Here is an 18,893-nt window from a genome sequence, read left to right as displayed (position 1 = left end):
TTATGGAGGAGTATATTTTTAAAGGACAAGATTTTCCCACTCAAGGCACTTATAAGATCATAATTTAAACATCTAGTTGGAAGGAAATGAGCATACTCCCTTTCAAATCCACATTTTAAGTACCTCTTTACAGTGAAAGGAGAGCTTGGGTCTGCTGCACATTGCCTGCAAAGTCAGTAAAAGCCGTAGGATTTGGCTTCACTCCTACAAAGTATAGGACACTGGCTCCATCAGGTTGTTGGGAACTCTACAGCTTAACTGTAGAACTTCCTCCAAATTGCTAGGAGTTCCCTAAGAGTTTCAAGGTAAGGTAAGAGTTTCAAGCCTTCCATGAGTCTTTCAGACCTGAGGCTGAAATGCTCAAGCCAAATGGAAAGCATGCCTGAAATGCTGCAGGGTTTACATCTGAAAGCACAGGGAGAGAAAGGACAGCCTCAGTGGAAAAAAATGTTCAGCAGTGGCAGAAATATAGGAGGAGGGGGAGATAAGCATGGCTGCCGACATGGCAGAGCTCAGCTGTTTCCACTGATTGGCTCTATTTATCCAAGTTTGTGTCCTCTGCTGCACACAGAGCCACTTCAACGAGCTTGTCCCTCATGGTCGTTTTATGGCACTCTGTGCAGCCATAAACACCACAGATTTCATCTGGATCAGGCCTGTTCTGACAGACAACCTTGGTGATTGAATACCATGTGAAATATGAGTCTCAATATTTGTGGACAATCATCTCCCAGCAAGTCCAAAGTTTTCTCAATCCTTGTAACCTGGAAAAGACTTTAAAGACTCACGCAGACGTTTATAGAGGCACATATGTCAGAGGTGGTCCTGGAAGAGTAGGGTAAAAGGTGAAATAATAGATGTCAAGGAGAATTGTTGCAGGGCCTGCTCACCTGCAGTGAATGGCTGTACTCATTGTGGAAGAATTATTATATCTCTGACTACTCCAGAGAGAGCCACCACTTTACTGCGGCATGTGGCAATAACTTGATTTTTGGTGGTGAAAAATTAGGCTCTCTCATTGGAAAAACATTTGGGATTAAAAAAAAAAAAAAAACTTCCATCTATTATTAAATATCAATATATTAAATTCCTGTGATAGTTTATACCTCTTTGCTCTTTACTTATGACTTGAAACAGCTTCTCCATTCCCTCTGCTCTGGGTACTCACAGCCCTTTTCCAGAGAGTGTGGAGACATAAAATTGTGGCACCATCTTGCACCTAAGACTGCCATGGAGGGACTTTACCCTTTCAGTAAGTTCTATCTTGCTGCAAATGGCACTTTCACATTTTTATTTCACTCTCTATGGATCTGAAAACCTGTACTTTTTATGATTCTGAGATCTGTTAAAGCTATTTTAACATTGTCGTTGTTGTTCAGTCGCTAAGTTGTGTCAGAGCCTTTGAGACCCCATGGACTGTAACACGCCAGGCTTCCCTTTCCTTCACTATCTCCTGGAGTTTGCTCAAACTCATGTCCATTGAGTCGGTGATGCCATCCAACCATCTCATCCTCTGTCATCCCTGTTTCTTCCTGCCTTCAATGTTTCCCAGCATCAGGGTCTTTTCCAATGAGTGGGCTCTTTGCAACAGGTGGCGAAAGTTTTAGAGTTTCAGCTTCAGCATCAGTCCTTCCAATGAATATTCAGGGTTGATTTCCTTTAGGATTAACTGGTTTGATCTCCTTGCAGTCCAAGGGATTCTCAAGAGTCTTCTCCAATACCACAGTTCGAAAGCAGGACTCCTACCTGAATCAAATATCCATGGCAGGAAGGAGCCCGGGGGGACTGGTCTTTGGCATAGGTGATTTGTCTTCAACAAAGTGAACTTACTTACTTTTATCTTGTATTTGCTCAAGGACAGCCTTGTTACAAAGGCTTCACCAAAATTACGCAGCTATCACTCTTCTCAGAGCCAGATCCTCAGTCTGCAAAGCTCAGGGCAAGGTTACCTGATCTTTGCACTGGTCTCCAAGGATATAATCTGCAGGAATCTGGTGAAGGACTTTGGGGCACAGAGTGGAGGGGAGGGCTCTGGAGTGCTATTTTGGAATTCCTTATTAATTAGAACAATAATCATGTTCCTTTGCTTGCGATTCTCTTCCATACCCTCAAGGTAACTGTATGTAGATTCACTTGGAGCAAATAATCAAGGGGAAAAAAATGTGTTTGCAGCCCTCTTCTGTAATTTAAATATTTTTCTTTGAAACAGCAAATTTACTTTGAGCAGATGTTCTCTCTACAGAGCATGATCCTGCTACGAGAGGTAAATTTTCCGTCAGAGACCGAGGTGACAGCCCCACGATTCTGGCACAGGCAGCCCGAGTGGTTGCTGGTCAAGGGGGGCCCTCCTCAGCCTCTTGTTTCTTCCTCCTCCGGGGTAGGAGGACGCAGCTGGGCTGGGTATAAACACTGGGTTTGCAACACAAGGTGACTTGGCCAGCACTGAGCCAGGGCTGGGGCAGCTCCTAAGCCCTTCTTTCCTCAGCATCAGAAGTGCTTATACTCCTTATCTACATGCTCATTAACAAATCTTTATTGAGCCACTCCCAAGAGCGCACCGAGATGAAAAAGTGTGAGATCCAGAGATGGTCGGGCTCCATGCCCCCTCCGAGCTCTGTTAGTGTTTAGTCGCTCAGTCATGTCCAACTCATTGTGACCCCATGGAGCCCGCCTGGCTCCTCTACCCGTGGAATTTTCCAGGCAATAACACTGGAGTGGGTTGCATGCCCTCCTCCAGGGGATCTTTCCGATCCAGGGATCAAACCTGCATCTCTTATGTCTCCTGCATTGACAGGGGAATTCTTTACCACTAGCGCCACCTGGGAAGCCAGTGTTGGGACCTTGGCAAATTATGAACTCCTTTCAACCTCAGTTTCCTCTACTTTTTGGCGTCCCTGGTGGCTCAGAGGTTAAAGCATCTGCCTGGAATGCAGGAGACCCGGGTTCGATCCCTGGGTCGAGAAGGAAATGGCAACCCAGTCCAGTACTCTTGCCTGGAGAATCCCATGGAGGGAGGAGCCTGGTAGGCTACAGTCTATGGGGTCACAAATAGTCGGACAACTGAGAGACTTCACTTTCACTTTCCTTTACTTTAAAAGAGGGGAAGAGTAATGTTAGTCCCTAATGAGGAGGGATTCAGCGAGGATACAATGACAACAAGGTTTGTAAAGGGCTGAGTCCATTGAAAGAACTTGTAGCTATTAGGCAAACTGTTTTTGACAGGCTGTGAGCAGAAGTCAAGTAATCCCATCAGGCAGGTCCTATAGTGGTCTGTGTCACTCTCAGATCACAAAAAAGTCCTCGGATCAGTTCTTGTGCCAAGAAGAGTCTCCTTTCAGAAAGTCAAATATTTGATATAAAATCAAATCCTACAGCTCTGTTTAATTGAGAGCTTCTCTCCACCCAGCTTGCCACAGGCCGGGAAGCCCGAGTGGGGGAAGGGAGAGGAGCCAGTCTCCTCTTCCACTCTCCTGGCTCTGTCTCCTACCCACTCCGTAGCTGTGATGGTGGACTTCTCCAAGGTTAGGGGCAGAGGAGATTACAGGATAGGGCCCAGAGGACAGTGGGGAGATCCAGCGTCTGGCACTGAGGCTCTGTGCTTGGCAGAGCCTCAGAGCTGCCTCCTGTCATGGGCAGGCGGCCCCAGCCGCCGCGCTTCCCCTTTGCAGTTCTCAGCCAGTGTCACCTGCCCCAGCCCTTTATGTTGCTCCCCCTACTTCCAGGGGCCCTTGTCAAGCTCCCTCAGTTTCTCACTTGACTGGAGAGAGAAGAAAGCACATCCCTCCTCCTTCCTCATGTAGAAGGACACGGCCCTGCAACCACAAATCTCGCAGAGGTCAGTGGGGCAGAGGTCAGTGAGCTGGCTGTCAGCTTCAGTGGATTTTCCATCATTTTGCTGTTCCCCGTCCACTCTTCCCTTTCTTCCAGTGCCCTGGTTGGTGCTGAGCGAGATTTTTCCCGGAGGAATTCGAGGACGTGCCATGGCTCTAACTTCCAGCATGAACTGGGGCATCAATCTCCTCATCTCTCTGACATTTTTGACGGTGACGGGTAAGAACTTGCTTTTCCCTAAGGCCTTTTATGCTCTTAGGACAGGTGTTAGGGAAGTACATCACCTGAAAAACACTTTCTTGTCAACATTTTCAAACACTCAAAAGTAAAGAGGATGGCCGTGAACCTGGTGTACCCACCACCCAATTTAAACAATTATCAATCCTTAATTCAGTCATGACCCCACTTGTTCTGCCCACAAATTACCTTAAGTCATGTTCCAAACACATCTCTAAAGTTTCAACAGAGACCTCTAAAAGATAAGACATTTAAATACTGTGACTACATAGCATTTTCACCCCTAAAAAAAATACTACTAATAATCCCTTGGTATCAAGTATCCAGTCTGGGTTCACATCCTTTCAATTGTTTTATAATTATTTTTTATACCTTATTTGAATCACAGTTCAAATAACTGATTTACAATTGATTGGTATGTCTCATAATTTACAGGTTTCAACTCTATGTTTCTTCCCTCCACACACTTTATATTTTTAATAAAGAAGCTGGGTCATTTGTTTCATAGACTTTTTCCCAGGCTGGTTTTGCTCATTGTAGTCATATCATATGACCTCCTGTCCTTTGTGTTTTTCCTATAAACTGCTATTTATCTGTGAGTGCTCAGTCACTCAGTCATGTCTGACTCTTTGTGACCCCATGGACTGGAGCCTGCCAGGCACCTCTGTTCATGGGATCTTACAGGCAAGAATGCTGGAGTGGGTTACCATTTCCTTTTCCAGGGGATCTTCCCAACCCAGGGATCTAATCCGAGTCTTTTGCGTCTCCTGCATTGGCAGGTGATTCTTTACCCCTAGAGCCACCTGAGAAGCCTATTTATCTGTAGAGGCTAGAAAAGATTTAGCTTTTCTTGTTTATTTGCAAACCTCTTCCCAGGTGATGGCGTGTGTCCTGCTATTAGAGGCATGTCCTGTCTGTTTGTCTCCCACCTTGTCGTGTCTGCACCTTTGAGGATCATTGCCCAGATCCATTATTTTCCTTCCATTATCCCTAAAAGACCCTGATGCTAGGAAAGATTGAGGACAGGAAGAGAAAGGGGCGACAGAGGATGAGATCACTGAATAGTATCATTGACTCAATGGATATGAGTTTGAGCAAACTCTGGGAGATGATGATGAAGGACAGGGAAGCCTGGTGTGCTGCAGTCCATGGGGTCACAAAGAGTCAGATACAACTGAGCAACTTAACAACAACTGAATTTTTATCAGCAGTATTTCTCTAAGGAGAAAATTCTTCTCATTAGTTGTTTGCCTGCCCTGAAGTATGGATCATATACTAGATTCATATACTAGCAAGATTAGTGTTTGAAACTTTCTCTTTATTTTCTAGTTTTCAAAATAATAAGGTGGTTCCCCAGCATCCTCAAAAACTAATGAGTTGAGTTTTCTTTATTTTATATGCATATATATATATAAAATACATAAATTTTAAATAGTGTGTATATATATATATACATAATATAGAGATAATATATACATTTTCAGAAGTGGTTCATGCGTGCATACTTAGTCTCTCAGTCATGTCTGACTCTTTGCGACTCCATGGATTGTAGCCCACCAGGCTCCTTTGTCCATGGGATTTTCTGGGTGAGAATATTGAAATGGGTTGCCATTTTCTTTTCCAGGGGATGTATACTCAAAAAAATATATATCTAGAGGGAAAAACAAGAGTCTTTGAACTCATGTACTTCTGAATCTTGTTGACCACTTTCTTTTTTCTTTTTTAGTACATCTACTTTTGGAAGTGAACTTTTGGAGTTATTAATTAAACTTAGCTTGTGTTTTTAATAAAATTTTTAAATATTTATGTCCCACATTTTTGGAAATAGCCCAAGATGAAACAAAGGAACTGGTCATTTGCACCAGCCATACATCTCCTGCTGAGATCACACACATAGATCCATGCCCTTCACCTTCTCTCTCTCTCTGTCTCTCACACACACACACACACACACTTACACGACATTTATATAGAGAAAGAGAAATATAAAAGAAAGAATGGAAATGATGGAGGACAAGTAAAGATGATACAAATCTCTGGGAAGGATGGCTAATATACAGGATGAGCTGATGAAGACTCAAGTTCTGAGTGGACTTTTAGAACAAATGTTTGGAAAGCATATTCATTTATTAAAAAAAAATCCTGGTATGATCTCAGACCTGTAGATGATATTTCATTGGACTAAGTTTGAAATTCTATACTTCTTTTCAAAAATCAGTTTTCCAAGTAAAAGATATAAGGGTTCAGCTTGACAGCAAGCCCTTGGGCACTGACTTTTAGTGTAATGTCAGCTGTACCAATAAAAGAAGAATGTTCTGGAGACACAGACATACCCTCCTGTGGTCATAATACAGCTGGGTACTGCTTTCAGCTCTGAGTAAAATATTTTTAGAGAGTTTCAGTGTGTCCCCCAAGGAGGGCACCCTGGGTGACATGGGCACATGACCTATGGTCTGTGAAGAACAGTTGCAGGAACTCGGGGTGTTTGACTTGGACAAGAGGATGCTCAGGAAGGGATGGAGGTGCATTCAAATATTTGCGGCATGTCTTGAAGAAGGAATGAGAAGGTTGATGCAGAGAACAAAACAGAGCCTCTGAACCCAAATTCCCAGAAGGGAGACTTGGCTTTAGAAATGAGTGAGAAGTATGTTTGAACAGACAGGGCTGATTCACAATGAAGTGTACATCTTTGTAAGTGGTGAGCTCCCTGTCACTGTAAGTACTCAGACAGAAAAGGGGACAAGTTTGATGAGATGAGCTTTCCCCAACCACCACCTTCTACATTTCTGATTTTATGCTCCAGAGAGGGAAGGAGGACCAAATCTTTAAACTCTTTATTAAGTATTCGCTTGGGGGAAACCATGCATCAGGAGCAAGAAAGGCAAGAGAGAGCAGACTTTAATTAAAATTGCCAGGAGAACTGCAGTGCTGGTCTTTTTTGCCTCTTGAACCCTCCTCAGCACAGCTGGCCTACAAGTGCTTAATATGTGTAGATCCTTCCACTCTGCATTTACCAAACTGCCTTCTTGCATAATTGCTCAGTCAGTGTTCCTGACTGACTAGCTGTGATTTGTGGCCACTCCAAGGGCTATTTGCACTGTTTCAGTCTGTGGCTGGTCTGAGCCAGGCTCCTCGTCTCGGCTCCTGGCTACACTGGACTTTCTGTTGTGCACAGGATGCCGCAATACAAGGTCAGACTCAAGTGCATTGGGGGCCGCCTCTCACTAGCTACCTTACCTTGACCTTGGTCAGTACTACAAAGGGACAGTACCTCTGGCAAGAAGCCGTCAGAGGAAACACTAGGTTAGCAGATAAGATCCATCAAAACCTGGAGGATCCTGCTTCTTCCTGATGCTTCTTAGCAAGTTAATATCCTTCATTCAAACCATTATCACTTTTTTTCCCTCTGAATCCAGGAAGCAGCATTGCAAATACAGTGCCAGCTACTAAAATGATGAAATGCTGCCAACATGAAGTGATTTATTCAAGTCAGAGTAAAGAAGGGGGAGCTCATTCCAAGAAGAGTCCATTTGTATAAATGTCTTTACAAATGTCGACCAAATAGAAACCAAACTGCCATGGCAGTGATTCCCGAGAGAGGAACTGTAGGGGGTGAGGAGAGAGGAGAGTGCCTACTTTCTGCTTTATGTGTTTCTGTGTTATTCGAGGTTCTTTTTGTTTGTTTTGCAACGAACATGTCTATTACCATTTTGAAAACAAAAAGTATGTTCACCAAGAAAATGGCATTGAGTTTAAATTGTGATCCTTACAAGACTGTTATTCACTTCACCAGAGAGAGCTGGGGTTGTTTGTGAAAATGAACCTTTCAGATGCTGGCTATATTTTTAATTTGTGATTGCTATTTCTCTGGCTACTACTGGCATGTTTGAAAATACATATGTTTTTATATGTGTCCTAAGAAGCATCTATCCACAAATAGGATGGAAGCCACACAAAATGCATCTCTAACTAGTTTCTTTTGTCTCCCCCAGATCTCATTGGCCTGCCGTGGGTGTGCTTTATATATACAGTTATGAGTCTAGCATCCCTGGTTTTTGTTATTGTGTTTATACCTGAAACAAAGGGATGCTCTTTGGAACAAATATCAGTGGAGCTGGCAAAAGAGTGAGTATTGTGTGCGTTGCTCTCTGAACAGCACTCTTAGCTCAAAAATTCAGCTTTTATATACAATGAAATGATAATATCTGAAATTATTTTAGGATATATGCTTTGGTGGGGAACCATATCTCAAAAAATAATTCTAGTTTCTCTGCTATGTGTTTAATTTGCATAATTCACCTAAGAATTTAGAATAAGCATGGTTTTTTAGTCTTCCAAAGCTCTTTTCAGTAATGATTGAAGAACCTCTCCCGTCTCTGTGCCTCCCCTCACAGGAGTGGTTTTTTTGCTTGGGGGTTTCAGATTGGTCCCAGAATGACATGCTCACCCTGTGCTAAAATAGTGGGCTTCAGCCTTCTGTATCACACTGGTAGGTTTCTTGAAGTTCTAAACACCCATTAAGGCTAAGATTACCAGGAAAACTCTTGGGCTTAAATGTCTAGAATTATTCCAAATATGGCACAAAGTATGTTATGCAAGATGAAGAGTTTCCTAATGAATAGGCAATTAGAACAAAGGTTAAATAAAACTCACATGGAGAGATTGCTTAAACAATTCAACACAGCAGTGGGCTGCAGAAAACCCCTGTTTTCTTTAGGAACAGAACTCACAACTCTGAGTGATGAAACTGGTCTGCGGGAGGAGGTGATCAGTGCACAGAGGTCAGGGATGAAAGGGAACTTGCTGCTCTTCCTAGCTTTTAATCATTCTACTTGAAATACAGGAATACTTGTGCTTAGGCTGTAACATGACAGGAGGAAAATATATATTTACAGTTTGATTTTCTTCTAAAAATACTTCCAGTACACTAGAGAGAAATGTTATGATGGCTAAAGAAATTTGTAAGCACAGTGATTCTTCAGCTTTTGTCTGAAGGAAGAATAAACCTGAGGGCTGAACTGACATCCACTGACAGGTACATGTGTGCAAATATATAGACCGAGTTTTTAATCCTGGTTTAAAAGTATTATATAATAATTATTTGTTATTATTATTATTAGGGTACAAAGGAAGTAGGAGTATGGACGATTTTTACTTTGTACTTTATATACTTTATTTATTTATTTTTTTGGCTTTTATTTTTGTTTTACAAGTAATTATCTGGTCCTTCAGTAATTAGGACTCGGTGCTCTCACTGCCAGGGCCTGGGCTCAATCCCTGATTGGAGAACTAAGATCTCATAAGCTGAGTGGGGCAGCCAAAAACAAACAAACATAAAAAGGCTTACATTTTAAAGACATTTCCTTTTAGTAAGCAGAAAAACTTTTCTCTTAATTCAGCATAAATATCAACTGTAAGGCTAATTTTTGATGCAGATAAGGCCTTATTTTATAAGTATTCAATGAAAATGAAAATTATTCACTTACAAAAAAAATATGTATATATATAGTTGTCATGAAAGCCAGATATCCCCTTGGCCTGGTCAGAGCATTGTCTGGCTCTATACAAGTTAAAGTCAAACAATTGGATTTCTTGGTGAGCGCAGAATCTGAACAAGACAATTAATTACACATACATGATTTACATAAGGAATATCTTCAGACCTTAATAACGCATTCATCTGTAGACTGAAAACATGTCTGACAGAGGCAGGCCTTTTCCAGAACTGAGATGCCAGGACCCTGTTGACATCCACCTCTGTTGGTCACCCTTTACTTCTCATCCTTTCCTAAGAGCTTGTTTCACATCAGTGGTCTGTTTAGATATAAAACCTTCTCCCCAGATGTAGTGGATTGAAATACACTAGTTGCTATTTCCCATGATTCTTTGGTTTGGCTGGGTGGGGCCCCTGCTCATTTCACCTGAGCTCAGTCACGTGACTCCAGCATCAGCAGGAAGGGCAGCTGGTGGAAGATGCTGACATAGAGGGGAGTTTCAGTTCTCTTTGGGTGGCCTCATCCTCCATGAGGCTAATGTGGCTTCCTCACCTGTCAGACTCTGGGCAGCATTCCCAGGTAGTGGAGGCAGAAGCTGCAAGGTTCCGTGAGGTTTCCATTCTGGAAGTCCCGCTACATCACTTTCATCAATTTCTATTGTCAGTACAAGTCCTAAGGCCAGCCCAGATTCACATAGAGAGTGACTTATGTCTTGATGAAATGAAGGGCAAAGGTCTTTTGTTTGTTTGTCACATTTAACCTATCACATCTATTCTTTCTTTTTTTTTTTTTAAGTCATTTATTTATTTGGCTGCACCAGGCCTTAATTGAAGCATGTGGGATCTAGTTCCCTGCTGCTGCTGCTGCTAAGTCATTTCTTGGTGAGAAGTAGTGTCCAACTCTGTGCGACCCCATAGACGGCAGCCCACCAGGCTCCCATGTCCCTGGGATTCTCCAGGCAAGAATACTGGAGGGGGTTGCCATTTCCTTCTCCAATGCATGAAAGTGAAAAGTTAAAGTGAAATCACTCAGTCGTGTCCAACTCTTAGCGACCTCATGAACTGCAGCCTACTAGGCTCCTCTGTCCATGGGATTTTCCAAGCAAGAGTACTGGAGTGGGGTGCCATTGCCTTCTCCACTAGTTCCCTGAGCAGGGAATGAACCCAGGCCTCCTGCATTGGGAGCTCAGAGTCTTTGCTACTTTGGACTGTGATGGAAGTCCCACCCCTACTGTTTCTTGAAAGTCTTTTACCTCTTGCATGCATGCTAAGTCACTTCAGTCATGTCCAACACTTTGCAACACTATGGACTGTAGCCCGCCAGGCTCCTCTGTCCAAGGGATTCTCTAAGCAAGAATACTGGAGTGGGATGCCATTTCAGTCTCCAAGGGATCTTCCCAACCCAGAGATCGAACCCGCATCTCTTACTTCTCCTGCATTGCAAGTGGATTCTTTACCACTAATGCCACCTGGGAAACCCTTTTACCTCCTAAGAAACACTTTTTCCCCCTGGGGCTTCTTCTCCTACTTCATCAACTCTTAATTCCTTCTTTCTCCTTCTACTCCTACATGATAGTTATCTTTGATATCTTAGCCATACATCCTTTTGCCTTAAGGCCAAATCTTCATCTTCAAAGCCTTGAGTAACCCTAGCCCTGGATAGTATTCCTTTCTCCTGGATCTTCAAGATTTTCTAGTCCTAGTTTCTTTTTATGTTGCCCTAGCTAAAATTCTTGTGGTTTCACTTCCTTAAGTACTTTATAAAATTTTGGTTTCCAGGGATGGTCTTGACCCATTATCTTTCTTATGTAACGTCTACAGTGCCTAGATTAAAACTGATTCCTAGTGGATGACTGAAAAACATCCACCATGTGGTCTGTCGATCCAATGCTGAATTCACTGTATGTGGGTATTAGATTGCAGGCAACAATACAAATCATAACAGGTTTTGATCTGTGGATCATAGGATGAGATTTAATCTATGACCTAACAGTCATAGAGGAGAAAGAGGTATGTGTTCAGAAAAGGGAGATGAATGGGCTTCACCATACTGCTCCCTTCCCACAACTGCAGAGATTACTCATTCAGCTCTTTGTTGATGATCTACTAGGGACTAGACACTGTATTAGGAAAGAACTGAAGGTATCCAGAGTTCATAACTTCCTTATTTGAAGAGGCAGACCAGAAAACAGACCATCGCAATACACTGTGTTGGCAAGTGCAAAGGAAGGTCACATGTATTGGGGAAGAGAATTCCTTTAAAGGTAAGGGTTCGTTACCATTCTGGTGAGCAGTATTAATTTAAAAAATTGAAGTAGGGAGAAAGCAGTAATGAATGAACTGAACAAGACTATGCATCACTCATTATTGCACTCTCTTTTAAAAAGTCTGAAAGCAGAATGTTCTCAATGAATTAAAGTTAAGAAACTTTTAGATCTTTCTTTTTCATATGGGACTGTCAGAATGTATCAAACTTCAAACCAAATGAAAATTTGAAGACAAAACTTAAGAAAAGCCAGTCTTCCTATCCAGTAGACCTTCAGAATAAGGCATTCGTAAGAACATAGTGATTTGGGTGGCTAAAATTCAACAAAACGTATGCATTAGAATTGAGGGTAGGGAAGAAATTCGTCTAAATTAGCAAAACTCTGCATTATGAAATGTTTTTGAAAGAATCACATTTCTGTTCCTTTTGAGTCAAACAATTACTCAAACTTAAATCCATACCCTCTCCAAGAAAGTTTTACATCGCAAATTAGGAGAGATCCAAAAGCCAAAGGCAGACTCTTCTTGTGCCAGGAGGTTGATGTAGAACAGAAACAGATAATGGCACAGGTGTGAATTATGAAAGATGAGTTGGCAAAACAGTTCTGCATTTTGAATTCATTTCTAGCAGCAGCAAGCAGCAGTATCTACCTGGGTTGCATTCTTGCAGAGAAGCCCAGCACCTGAGGGCAGAAAGGAAACAGTTGCTTTCAGAAATCTTGGTTAACTGATTTCTACAACACCAAAGAACCTGGGACAAGTCTTAGCTTGAAGCAGCAGATTGGCCAATGCTTTAAAAATTAAGAAGTAAGCAGCCTGAATGGTGTAAATTGACCAAAGTTATGTATGAAGTATGGGTGTTAAACAAGGTTCCCTGGAGGGAAATGGTGGAGACAAAACTAGAAGTAAAATACATAATTTTATTGAAAATGTATTGAACTAGCTAAGTGAATATGGGGTGGCAGAAAGCCCCAGGGAACTTGAGAGGACATGAAAGTTGAAGAAAACTTGAAGATGGAGGAAGGCCACAGCTGAGCTAAGAAAGTCTTTCTGAACTTAGAAGTTGGTGAAACAAAGAATCAACTTTTGTTACCAGGGAAACACAGAGTTCAGATGTTATGTCCAGTGATTTTCTAAGCAAGAAAGGAAACTACTTATAACATCGAATTAACTTCAAATTTGATACTCCATTCCACTTAATATTTTCGTTTCTCATATTTAGAGCTGGCTTCTTTTCCTTCTGTTTCTACAAGACTGAGAAAACACATCTTCTTCCAAAGTTGTTAAATTTTTTGTAAGATAAACAATGACTCAGCGGAGAGGTCAGAAAAGATCTCACTAATAATGTAATTTGAAAGGATTTTATTTTGAACTCGTGCCCTGCCAGCTACAAACACAAAATGGGACACTTGCCATGTGTGCTATTTCAGCTGTGACTTTCATTCTTTTCCTCGATTTAAGTGGAAGCAATTAGAGAAACACAAGTTAATGTTTTGTAAATATTTTAGCTCTGAGGCTTAGATTATTTTTCACTTTTAGCAGCTAATTTTATGTGGCCATTCCTTCATTCATTCACACAAATTCATTTATTCTCTGAATATTTACCGAGCATCTGTTCCATGCCACACACTGCTCTAAGTGCTATAACATTCATCAGTGAGCAAAGTGCCGTAAGAATTAAGATAGTAAATGTGTGTGTGTGTGTGTGTTGGGTGGGTACTTTGAATTGGTGATCTGAGAAGATATCCTGAAAGATAACATTTTAGATAAAAACTGAGTGCTTATAGTCAGTCCTGCAAAGAGAGAGGGAAAGAAAATTCATGCAGAGAGAATACTAGTGCAAAGGCTACAGTAACATTCTTGACCTGTTCTAAGAACTGAAAGATGCCCAGGAGGAGGCTGCAATCTTTGAGATTCAGTGAGAAAGTCAGTGGAAATGGATGTGACTGAGTGTGGATTTCATTCTAAGTGCAATGGGAAGCTACAAAAGTACTTTAAGCAGGGAAGTGACGTGACCTGATTTACTTTAAGGTGTGCCGAGCTAGTGTCTGCAGGCACACAGCTGCACAGGGCAGAGAAAGCACACGAGAACAGGGCTGGGCCCCAGGTTCAATCCCCCTCATACCTCCAGGGCCCCTCCCATGCTGCCCGGCCATTGCCCACGTCCATTGTCTATGAACTGCCTCTCCTGGACAACTGCTCAACACCAACTCCTCTCTCTGGGAACTTCCCACCTCCTTGGTGGTGGTGGTTTAGTCCCTAAGTCATGTCCAACTCTTGTGACCCCATGGACTGTAGCCTGTCAGGCTCCTCTATCCATGGGATTCTGGACAAAAATACTGGAGTGGGTTGCCATTTCCTTCTCCAGGGGATATTCCTGACCCAGGAATTGAACCTGGGTCTCTTGCATTGCAGGAAGATTCTTTACGACTGAGCTATGAGGAAAGCCCACCTCCTTAGCCCTCCTCATTCCTGCTGACAGCCTTGCTTCTGACTCCATGGAGGCATGCGTGCCCATTCACTCAGTTGTGTATGACTGTTTTGTGACCCCACGGGCTGTAGTCCACAAGGCTCCTCTCTCCATGGAGTTCTCCAGGCAAGAAAACTGGAGTGGGTTGCCGTTTCCTTCTCCAGGGGATCTTCCTGACCCAGGGATTGAACCCAAGTCTCTTGTGTCTCCTGCATTGGCAGGCGGATTCTCTACCACTGAGCCACCTGGGAAGCCTCTACTTCTGACTTCACGGAAGAAATGAACACAATCAGAAAGGAAACTTCCCTAACCTTCCGCCTCACCCTCATCTCAGTGTCTGTATTGAAATATAGTACCGTCCCTCTAGGTTCTACCTTTAACTTATTGCTACATGAAGGTGACCACTTCACACCCTCTTCCCTTCCCTTTTCCAGAAAATTCCCCAGCAGTACTCCTGGTCCACCCCATCCATATCTCCCTTCTCTCCTGGATCTTTCCTTCTCATCAGCAGAAAGATCTTATGTGATTTTTTCCCCTATCTTAAACAAAAAAGTCTTTTGGTCCCATTTTCCTCTCTAGGTTTTGCTCTGCTGTCATTTATTTTCATGTTTTCTTTGCCATTATTTGTAGCAAAGTTCTTCCAGAGTTGTCTCTATTCCCTGTCAGCAATTCCTCTCTTCCTATTCTCTCATGAACCTGCTCCAGTGAGCAGACTTTTGTGGCCACTACTCCACTGACATTGTTCCTTTTAACATCCAGGTTACTCCGCATTGCTAAACCCAGCAGTCCGTTCTCAGTCAGCATCTTAATGGCTGGGATAGTGACCATTGCCAGCATGGACTGGGGTGAGCGTGTCCTTCTTTCCAAGACCCTTGCTTCACTGCCTTCAGGGACCAACCTCCTGGTTGTCTTCTGCCACTCGCTCCTTCTCAGCATCCTCTGCTGGATCCATCTCATGTTTCACTGTCTTAAAGTTGGCGTGCCCTGGGGCTTCATCCTCTGATCACCTCTCTCCCTCACTGGCTCATTGATCTTAAAGCCATGGTGCTTATACTATCCATATGCCACTGATTTCAACATTTATACCTCTAGCTTCAATATCTTCCCTGAATTCAAGTCTTGTTTATTCAACTCTTTGCTCTACACCTTTTTTCAAATGTCTAACAAATCTTTCAAACTGAGCATGATCTAAATTCAACCCCAATGCCCCCCAAACCTACTCCACTCACAGACATCCACCTCACTTGAGGTCAACCTTATCCTTCTACTTGCTCTGGTCACAGACCTTCGAGTCTTCCCTCTCCTTCCCTCCCACTCCATGTTCAATCTTTCAGAATATAGTGTTGGTTCTTATTTCAAAATACATCTAGAACCTGGCCATCTTCACTGTTCTTTCTTTGATCTGAGTCACTATGCTCTCTCCTGTATTACTGTAGTAACCATCTGTGCATGCTCATTCTCTTCAGTCATGTCCAACTCTCTGAAACCCTATGGACTATAGCCCACCAGGCTCCTCTGTCCATTGGGATTCTCCAGGCAAGAATACTGGAGTGGATTGCCATGCCCTCCTCCAGGGGATCTTCCCAACCTGGGGATTGAACCCACATCTGCCTTCATCTCCTGCATTGCAGGTGTATTCCACTGAGCCACCGGAGACCCACCTAACTGGTCCTGTTTTCAGACTCCATCCCCTCCAGTGTTTTCAGCATAGCAACCAGTGACCCCTTTAAATGTGATCAAGCCATTGCTTTGCTCAACTCTTCCAGCAGCTTTGATGGCCCATGTTCTTCAGTTGCCAAGTCACATCTGACTCTGCAACCCCACGAGCTGCAGCACACCCAGCCTCCCTGTGCCTTACCATCTCCCGGAGTTTGCTCAAATTCACGTCCATTGAATTGGTGATGCCATCCAACCATCCCGTTCTCTATCATCCCCTTCTCCTCCTGCCTTCAATCTTTCCCAGCCTCAGGGTCTTTTCCAACGAGTCAGCTCTTCGCATCAGGTAGCCAAAGTATTGGAGCTTCAGCTTCAACTTCAGTCCTTCCAATGTGTATTCAGGCCCATGCAGGTCTACATATCCTACCACTCTTCCCCACTCTCACTCTTACCAGCTGTATAGGTCATTCTGCTGTATCCCAAACACACCAGGAAATGGTCAAGACTCAGGGTCTCTGCCCTAGTTTTTGTATACTTAGTTCACTGTAGTTTCCCAGCACCTGGAATAATTTCTTTGCATATAATTGAAGCACATTATTGAAAATGAATGGATGAATGAATGAATTCAATATAGGAGTAAGGTAATGGAGTAGTGGGGCTTCTCCAGTGGCTGGGCAGTAAAAGAATCCGCCTGCAATGCAGGAGATGTGGGTTCAATCCCTGGGCTGGCCAGATCCCCTGGAGAAGGAAATGGCAACCCACTCGACTATTCTTACCTGGGAAATCCCACGGACGGAGGACCCTGGCAGCTACAGTCCATGAAGTTGCAAAAGAGTTGGACATGACTGAGCAACTAAACCACAGCAATGAAATAGTCAGGATAATAACTAAATTTTTAGCTTGAGAAGCTGCATGGATGGTAAAATTGGGGAGCCTGAAAGAGAACTTGGTTTCAGAGCTGGAAAGATTTCAGAGATGTCCATTTGACATCAGATGGATGTGTATTCATTGGCAGCTGGATACATGAGATTCTGGAGACATTCAGAGTCTGGGTCAGATTTGGGAGTAAATGGTATGTAGGTTATGGAACCAGATGAGATCATCTAGTCAGAGAGCAGAGCAAAGAGAATGAGATCCAGGACCAAGCCCTAGTTTATGCCAACATTCAGAGAACAAGCAGGGGAGAGTGAGCATGGAAAGCACTGAAAAGGAGCCAACAGTAGGGTTGGAGAGGAGCCCGGAAAATATGGAATCACTGAAGCCAGAAGGAGTGTTGTGGGAAGGTGGCACCAAATGATGTTAAATGCTGCAGAGTGGCCAAGTACAAAGGTGGGTGGTGACTACAGGTTGTTGGGTACAGTCTCAGTGGGATTGGGAGGACAGAAGGGACCGAGGAGGCTTGAGAGTGGAAGTTTGTGAAGACATCAGCTACAGTCCAGTTTTGCTGGGAATGGGAACAAACAAGATGATCACGGTCTTGACTGTCTTAACCCATCACCACTCCTTTCATAAGCCTCCCACGCACCCTTGGACCACTCTGCATTTCAGCTCACTCTCTCAAACACCTGCCAGGACTGGGAATCCACTGAAGAGTCATCGTCCACTTCCTTTCTTACGTTAGATTCCATGCACCACCCCTCCCTTTACCTTGTCCCCTCTCCCTTCATTGTTCAGGCAAATCTTAGTTAAGTCTATTCTTAATCAGGCAAATGTGATTAAGTCTGTTCTTAGCCTGTTTTTTCCCTGCATCCAAGGAACTACACATGGCTGGAGAAAATAGCCAACTGTGCTAGGTAAGTTCAGTTTTGAATTGCTGAACGTAAATCTCAAGTAGGTTTCCAGGAATGTCCTTCCGGAGTTGGTCTTCTACTGTCCTAGATGGCAACCTCACACTCTGTCACCTCTCAAACCTCCAGCATTCCGTCCCACTTCCTCACCCCCTGCTGATGGTCTTGGCTTTTTAGTTCACACACACGCAAAAAGAGAGAGAGAGAGAAATAAAGAGCCCACCTCATGCTCTATGCCATCTACTAAACTACCTACATCTATGCCCGTTTTCTGCGTCTTGGTATAAAGGCCAATTCTTCCATTTGTCCTGAGTATGTCATCAATTTCCCCTTTCTATGGGATTATCTGGAGAAGGTGATGGCACCCCACTCCAGTACTCTTGCCTGGAAAATCTCATGGACGGAGGAGCCTGGTAGGCTGCAGTCCATGGGGTCGCTAGGAGTCGGACATGACTGAGCGACTTCACTTTCACTTTCATGCACTGGAGAAGGAAATGGCAACCTACTCCAGTGTTCTCACCTGGAGAATCCCAGGGACGGGGGAGCCTGGTGGGCTGCCGTCTATGGGGTCGCACAGAGTCAGACACGACTGAAGGGACTTAGCAGCATGGGATTATCACTACATACACACACACAGCTACAGTACTTCCCATCCTAAACAAAATACCTCCCTAGACCTCAAGTCTCAAATTCCCCTCAGGTACCACCCACTCCTTGCTCTCACTATTCAGTTACAGAGTATTTTGTTTGCTGTCTCCACACCATCACCTCTCATTCAGTATTGAACTCACCCCACTCAGGTTTTCTTTCCTGCTTTCTTACTCCCCATGACTTCTGCTGTTACCAAACCTGTTACGTTCCCGTTATGTGACTCTAGCAGTATGTGCCCAGTTCTCCATGCTCCCATCTTTAAACACTTTTTCTTCTACTTATCTTCTAGAATATTGTACTTTCTTGGTTTTCCTCCCTCATCAGTGACTCCCTGGTCTCCTTTGTTTCCCTTTCTGTCCCTCCTTCCTCCCTCCCTCCAAATACCATAATGCCCAGAGCTCCATCCTTGATGTCCATCTACACTCACTTCTTGGGTGTATTCCCCTGGCTTTATAAGCCATCCATAAATTGATGATACCCAAGTGATTTTCTCTGGTCTCTG

General features: G+C 43.4%; 1 protein-coding gene across 2 annotated transcripts in view; it reads left to right on the top strand.

Moving 5' to 3' along the window:
* The window catches only part of SLC2A12 (solute carrier family 2 member 12), a 75,844-nt gene that overhangs the window by 49,400 nt on the left and 7,551 nt on the right, over nt 1-18,893 (top strand). For both annotated transcript variants that reach the window (XM_027551612.1, XM_027551611.1), the window contains exons 4-5: nt 3,928-4,050; nt 8,061-8,193. In XM_027551612.1, coding sequence (XP_027407413.1) covers nt 3,928-4,050; nt 8,061-8,193 — 256 coding nt within the window. The remainder of the gene's footprint in view (nt 1-3,927; nt 4,051-8,060; nt 8,194-18,893) is intronic.

The sequence above is a fragment of the Bos indicus x Bos taurus genome, chromosome 9, assembly GCF_003369695.1.
Source record: "Bos indicus x Bos taurus breed Angus x Brahman F1 hybrid chromosome 9, Bos_hybrid_MaternalHap_v2.0, whole genome shotgun sequence".
NCBI lineage: Eukaryota > Metazoa > Chordata > Mammalia > Artiodactyla > Bovidae > Bos > Bos indicus x Bos taurus.
The sequence above is the reverse complement of the archived record's forward strand: the minus strand, read 5'-3'. Positions and strand labels throughout refer to the sequence as shown.